Consider the following 7,500-nt stretch of genomic DNA (forward strand, 5'->3'; position numbering starts at 1 on the left):
ACCCACGCACACACACACATACACACCCCCACACACACACACACATACACACACCCACACACACACCCACCTCCACCATGGTCTGGTTGCCACGCAGTGCGAGGAGCATACAGGGCCCCAGTTTGTTCTCAGCGAGAGACAGGAGGAATTTCTTAGTCTTATAGCAGGAGCCCATCAGGATGTGAACCTGCAGGGGAGAGAACAGGACATTCAGTCAGTACGGGACATGCAGTCAGTACGGGACATGCAGTCAGTACGGGACCATCAGTCAGTACGGGACATGCAGTCAGTACGGGACCATCAGTCAGTACGGGACATGCAGTCAGTACGGGACCATCAGTCAGTACGGGACCATCAGTCAGTACGAGACCATCAGTCAGTACGGGACATGCAGTCAGTACGGGACCATCAGTCAGTACGGGACATTCAGTCAGTACGGGACATTCAGTCAGTACGGGACAGCAGTCAGTACGGGACCATCAGTCAGTACGAGACCATCAGTCAGTACGGGACCATCAGTCAGTACGAGACATGCAGTCAGTACGGGACATGCAGTCAGTACGGGACATGCAGTCAGTACGGGACCATCAGTCAGTACGAGACCATCAGTCAGTACGAGACCATCAGTCAGTACGGGACATGCAGTCAGTGCGGGACATGCAGTCAGTACGGGACCATCAGTCAGTACGGGACATGCAGTCAGTACGGGACCATCAGTCAGTACGGGACCATCAGTCAGTACGAGACCATCAGTCAGTACGGGACATGCAGTCAGTACGGGACCATCAGTCAGTACGGGACATTCAGTCAGTACGGGACATTCAGTCAGTACGGGACAGCAGTCAGTACGGGACCATCAGTCAGTACGAGACCATCAGTCAGTACGGGACCATCAGTCAGTACGAGACATGCAGTCAGTACGGGACATGCAGTCAGTACGGGACATGCAGTCAGTACGGGACCATCAGTCAGTACGAGACCATCAGTCAGTACGAGACCATCAGTCAGTACGGGACATGCAGTCAGTGCGGGACATGCAGTCAGTACGGGACATGCAGTCAGTACGGGACATTCAGTCAGTACGGGACATTCAGTCAGTACGGGACATGCAGTTAGTACGGGACATGCAGTCAGTACGATACATGCAGTCAGTACGGGACATTCAGTCAGTACGATACATGCAGTCAGTACGGGACATGCAGTCAGTACGGGACATGCAGTCAGTACGGGACATGCAGTCAGTACGATACATGCAGTCAGTACGGGACATCAGTCAGTACGGGACATCAGTCAGTACGATACATCAGTCAGTATGATACATGCAGTCAGTACGGGACATGCAGTCAGTACGGAACATCAGTCAGTGCGGGACATCAGTCAGTACAGGACATCAGTCAGTGCGGGACATCAGTCAGTGCGGGACATCAGTCAGTACGGGACCATCAGTCAGTACGAGACATGCAGTCAGTACGGGACATGCAGTCAGTACGGGACATGCAGTCAGTACGGGACCATCAGTCAGTACGAGACCATCAGTCAGTACGAGACCATCAGTCAGTACGGGACATGCAGTCAGTGCGGGACATGCAGTCAGTACGGGACATGCAGTCAGTACGGGACCATCAGTCAGTACGGGACATGCAGTCAGTACGGGACATGCAGTCAGTACGGGACCATCAGTCAGTACGAGACCATCAGTCAGTACGAGACCATCAGTCAGTACGGGACATGCAGTCAGTACGGGACCATCAGTCAGTACGGGACATTCAGTCAGTACGGGACATTCAGTCAGTACGGGACAGCAGTCAGTACGGGACCATCAGTCAGTACGAGACCATCAGTCAGTACGGGACCATCAGTCAGTACGAGACATGCAGTCAGTACGGGACATGCAGTCAGTACGGGACATGCAGTCAGTACGGGACCATCAGTCAGTACGAGACCATCAGTCAGTACGAGACCATCAGTCAGTACGGGACATGCAGTCAGTGCGGGACATGCAGTCAGTACGGGACATGCAGTCAGTACGGGACATTCAGTCAGTACGGGACATTCAGTCAGTACGGGACATGCAGTTAGTACGGGACATGCAGTCAGTACGATACATGCAGTCAGTACGGGACATTCAGTCAGTACGATACATGCAGTCAGTACGGGACATGCAGTCAGTACGGGACATGCAGTCAGTACGGGACATGCAGTCAGTACGATACATGCAGTCAGTACGGGACATCAGTCAGTACGGGACATCAGTCAGTACGATACATCAGTCAGTATGATACATGCAGTCAGTACGGGACATGCAGTCAGTACGGGACATGCAGTCAGTACGGGACATGCAGTCAGTACGGGACATCAGTCAGTACGATACATCAGTCAGTACGATACATGCAGTCAGTACGATACATGCAGTCAGTACGGGACATCAGTCAGTACGGGACATCAGTCAGTACGATACATGCAGTCAGTACGATACATGCAGTCGGTACGGGACATCAGTCAGTACGGGACATGCAGTCGGTACGGGACATGCAGTCGGTACGGGACATCAGTCGGTACGGGACATCAGTCAGTACGGGACATCAGTCAGTACGATACATGCAGTCAGTACGATACATGCAGTCAGTGCGGGACATCAGTCAGTGCGGGACATGCAGTCAGTGCGGGACATGCAGTCAGTGCGGGACATTCAGTCAGTACGGGACATGCAGTCAGTACGGGACATTCAGTCAGTACGGGACATCAGTCAGTACGATACATGCAGTCAGTACGGGACATGCAGTCAGTGCGGGACATGCAGTCAGTGCGGGACATGCAGTCGGTACGGGACATGCAGTCGGTACGGGACATCAGTCGGTACGGGACATCAGTCAGTGCGGGACATCAGTCAGTACGGGACATCAGTCAGTACGGGACATCAGTCAGTACGGGACATCAGTCAGTACGATACATGCAGTCAGTACGATACATGCAGTCAGTACGGGACATCAGTCAGTACGATACATGCAGTCAGTACGATACATGCAGTCAGTACGGGACATCAGTCAGTACGGGACATCAGTCAGTACGATACATGCAGTCAGTACGATACATGCAGTCAGTACGGGACCATCAGTCAGTACGGGACATGCAGTCAGTACGATACATGCAGTCGGTACGGGACATCAGTCAGTGCGGGACATGCAGTCAGTACGGAACATCAGTCAGTGCGGGACATCAGTCAGTACAGGACATCAGTCAGTGCGGGACATCAGTCAGTGCGGGACATCAGTCAGTACGGGACATCAGTCAGTACGGGACATCAGTCAGTACGGGACATCAGTCAGTACGGGACATCAGTCAGTACGATACATGCAGTCAGTACGGGACCATCAGTCAGTACGGGACATGCAGTCGGTACGGGACATGCAGTCGGTACGGAACATCAGTCGGTACGGGACATGCAGTCAGTACGGGACATCAGTCAGTGCGGGACATGCAGTCGGTACGGAACATCAGTCGGTACGGGACATCAGTCGGTACGGGACATTCAGTCGGTACGGGACATCAGTCAGTACGGGACATCAGTCAGTACGGGACATCAGTCAGTACGGGACATCAGTCAGTGCGGGACATGCAGTCAGTACGATACATGCAGTCAGTACGATACATGCAGTCAGTACAGGACATCAGTCAGTACAGTCCACAGGACAGGAATAAGAGCATGGTACTGTATTACATGCACGGACTCACACGCACACACTCACACACATTCTTACATACCATGCTGGCAAAGAGCTCTCCATCATCGTCACACGCAACGCCACCCGGGCTGTACAGCTGGAACCAGCCATCTTTCCCTGATCGCACACTCAGAAGGCAGGAGTGTACCTGGAACACACACAAACACATCAGCACGTATGTCATAGAAACCTACCATAAATTCATTAAAAAGAAACCAATAAACATCCTTCATATGAATTAAGGCAGTGCACTCACTTCCTGTCTGGGGTCTTCGGCAAACCTCTGAATGACATACTTCAACTCCCTGCACAGAGAGAGAGAGAGAGAGAGAGAGAGAGAGAGAGAGAAGAAAGAGTGAATGAGTTCAGGCAGAAGATACTGAACACAGTTTTGGTTTTTTTGCGTTTCTTTTTTTCACTCTGAGTTTCAGTCTGAATTTGAGTGGTTTAGTACATCAGAGAATGACTGCGTTTTCTGCTGCCAGTGTGTGTGTGTGTGTGTACTCTCTAAATGCTATCTTCCCACAGTGTTTCTCCTCTCAGAAAACTCCAACACAGTCTTATAGGATAGGATGTTCCTGATTTTCTTTTATAGCAATTTTTATAGTTTATTTCTGTAATGTCTTTTTACTTTATAACCTGATAAAAATATAGCCTCTTTTTCTTTTTTTTAATTTTGTAAGTTTTATGTTTAATATTACTCAATGTTTGTAACTCCTCTAATACATAATATAAAAATAATATAAAAAAGCCACGACGGCAAAGCTATAGCCTTTAAAGCCAAACGTTAACAGGTCAGGCTGCTATAAAGTAGCCTGATGATTCACATTGTCAGTGATGAAATGCCTTGTGCGTTGTGTGCTTTCAGTCAATACAGGAAATATAATTAGTCTATTTACAAATAAAGGAGTCGGACTCGGGGGTACCATAAACTGAGGAGTCGGACTCGAAGGTTTTGTGTGCTGACTTCACAGCCCTGCTATCATACGTGAAAACCCCAGGAGATGAGTAGTTACAGAAATACTCAAACCAGCCCGTCTGGCACAGACAACCACGCCACGGTCGAAATCACCGAGAACCCTTTTTTCTTCCCCATTCTGATAGTTGATGTGAACGCTAACTGAAGCTCCTGACCCGTATCTGCATGACTTTATGCACTACACTGCTGCCACGCCACGGGCTGATTAGATATTGGCATGAATAAGTAGGTGTGCAAGTGTTCCTAAGAAAGTGCTCAGTGAGTGTATATTCACTTTTGACTTAACCTGTATGTTGAAAAAGAAAACAAATGTGTTATCAGACTAAAGATGCGTACATAAACCCTACCGCGGTTCCAGTTCCTAAACATACGCCATTGCTTTTTTAGCTTAAAGCTAGATTTCGAACCGTCTGTGACCATCATGGAGTGAGCCACAGTGCTTTGTGTATGGAGTACAGTTGTGACTGCGACTTACTTTGTGAATTTGGCGTGTGCAAGAGCCCTAGAGAGAGAAAGAGAAAAAACAAGTCAGAATGAAACATATACTGAGAAACAGTAGCCAATCAAAGTAGGCTACTCCACCACTTGTGCAACAATTACACATAATTGCTGACGCAGGTGAAAGTGTGTGTGTGTGGTTATGTGTCAGGACTGTGTGTTTGTATTCCAGAGTGTGTGTGGGGGTTTTTTTTTTCTTTTTTTTTTTAGTCAACACTACGCTCTGGGACATGTCTACATGTTGTTGCCGTTTTTCTAATGACGGCTGAAAGCTCACGTCGCCGCGACGATGCAGGTGCTGCTAGACTACTCGTGGGTACAGCAGGAATCGGCAGGTGAGTTCTAATGAGGCCCATGTCACCAAGCCCAATTACAGAAAGCACAGAGGGACAGCAGACACACTCTCCTGCTCCCCCACCGCAGGGGCCCTCCACAACACACTAACGTCAGCACAACCAGGCAAACCCCCAAGACCCCCAGGCAACGACATAATGGCCGTTTCCCCCGGATTACACACACACACACACACACACACACCTACACAAACACGCCTGTGCCTGCAGGTATGTCTCCCTCTGCCCTCTACAGAGGGATCCCATCAACAACTGTACACTATACAGTGTGTGTCATGTCATGTTAAGTGAGTGAGCGTGTTTGTGTGAGAAAGAATACAGGGCACTCAAACAATAGAGGGGTCAGTAGAAAGACACAGTGAGTAAAGCAGTATACAGAGACACACTCTTTTTTACCTCACACCTTACACACACACACATACACACACACATTCAAGCTCGCAAACACAGTAGCAGTTTTGGGACTGCATGACCATGAAAGAACAATGCAACTCTGTGGGAAAGTGAGAGAGAGACACAGAGAGAGAGAGAGAGAGAGAGAGAGAGAGAGAGAGAGAGAGAGAGACAGAGAGAGAAGAGAAGAGAAGAAAAGCGTGTACTTGGTCCTTACTCTTTAGGGAAGGGGATGGGCTGCAGTAGGCTGGCCAGTGCTGGTCTCCAGTCATCATAGTCAGACCTAATGACACAGACAGAGAGAGAGAGAGAGAGAGAGAGAGAGAGAAAGAAAGGAAGAGATTAGGGAATGAAAGACAGGAAGAAGGACAATGGGGGGCTTATGTAAGAGAGGGGAGTAGGCCATTTTGGAGAGCTGAAAAGACGAAACTTGAGCATGAAACAGACCAACAATAGACTCTGTCCTGGTGAATTAGAAGAAGCTTAACTGTTTTAAGTAACACTTCCACTGTTAAATATATGCCAACACCTTTCATGACTTCTGACTGTTTCATATACACAATACCCACCCCCCCCCTCCAAAAAAAGCACCAGCACTAATAAACCCAGTCATTCAATACTAACAAAGTCACACCCTTGTGTGTGAGTGTGTGTGCGGTAGGGCACACATACACTCACACACACACACTCCCCAGGAGGACATCTGAGCAAACAGCTGTTTCCAGCTGTTCAGCCCACACAAATTGCAACGTATGCGGAAATCCATGTAAACACAGGAGAATTGCTTTGTGGAGGAAAACACATACACACACACACACACACACACACAAACATATACTGACATTTATGTATAACTAACTCTGAGGTTATGTTCAGAGCAAAAGATTATGAGGACTGACAAACAGAACACACACACACACACACATAAACACAGTGTGTGTGAGAAAGACAAACAAAAGAAGGTGAAAAACTGCAGGACTGCAAAAAGCAACACAGGACAGAGCACACAAATGAGAGAGAGAGAGAGAGAGAGAGAGAGAGAGAGATGGAAAGAGATAAGGAGAGAGAGAGAGAGAGAGAGAGAAAGAGAGAGAGAGAGAGAGATGGAAAGAGATAAAGAGATAGAGAGAGAGAGCCAAGCAGACACACAGACCAGCAGAAGGTGTAAAGATTCAATGATAAAGAGGAGGGGAAAAAAACAACAGAAACGACAGCCAAACGCAGACACGGCCAGGAGAGAAAAGGTTGAAGACAAGAGTCACGGCTCTGGTGCTTCTGTTCAAAGACTCACAGCATCTTGAGGATGAGGGCGAAACAGCCCAGGACTCGGTCGGCCTGGGCAGGCAGCTGAATGGACAGGGCGTTTAGGGCGGGGCTAACCAGCAGGCAGTCAATGAGGTTGGGCTCGCTGTCGCCCCCTGCTGGAGCCTTCCTCAGCGTGTTGGCAGTGTTGTTGTTGTTCCTCTCCAGCTCCACCAGGATCTCGCTGGAGTTGACGATGGAGGGGGGAGGGGAGAGAGGCAGCGTGGGGGGAGGGGAGAGGGCAGTGCTGGGC

General features: G+C 49.2%; 1 protein-coding gene across 1 annotated transcript in view; it reads right to left on the minus strand.

The window, feature by feature from the left end:
* cmip (c-Maf inducing protein) overlaps window positions 1-7,500 on the minus strand; it is a 32,192-nt gene that overhangs the window by 5,933 nt on the left and 18,759 nt on the right. Inside the window, exons 10-15 of the mRNA XM_030790056.1 lie at window positions 7,237-7,500; window positions 6,163-6,228; window positions 5,177-5,203; window positions 3,979-4,027; window positions 3,763-3,870; window positions 71-187 (exon numbers count right to left, since the gene is read on the minus strand). The exon at window positions 7,237-7,500 is cut by the window's right edge and continues 129 nt beyond it. Coding sequence (XP_030645916.1) covers window positions 71-187; window positions 3,763-3,870; window positions 3,979-4,027; window positions 5,177-5,203; window positions 6,163-6,228; window positions 7,237-7,500 — 631 coding nt within the window. The remainder of the gene's footprint in view (window positions 1-70; window positions 188-3,762; window positions 3,871-3,978; window positions 4,028-5,176; window positions 5,204-6,162; window positions 6,229-7,236) is intronic.

This window comes from Chanos chanos, chromosome 13 (genome assembly GCF_902362185.1).
Source record: "Chanos chanos chromosome 13, fChaCha1.1, whole genome shotgun sequence".
Classification (NCBI taxonomy): domain Eukaryota; kingdom Metazoa; phylum Chordata; class Actinopteri; order Gonorynchiformes; family Chanidae; genus Chanos; species Chanos chanos.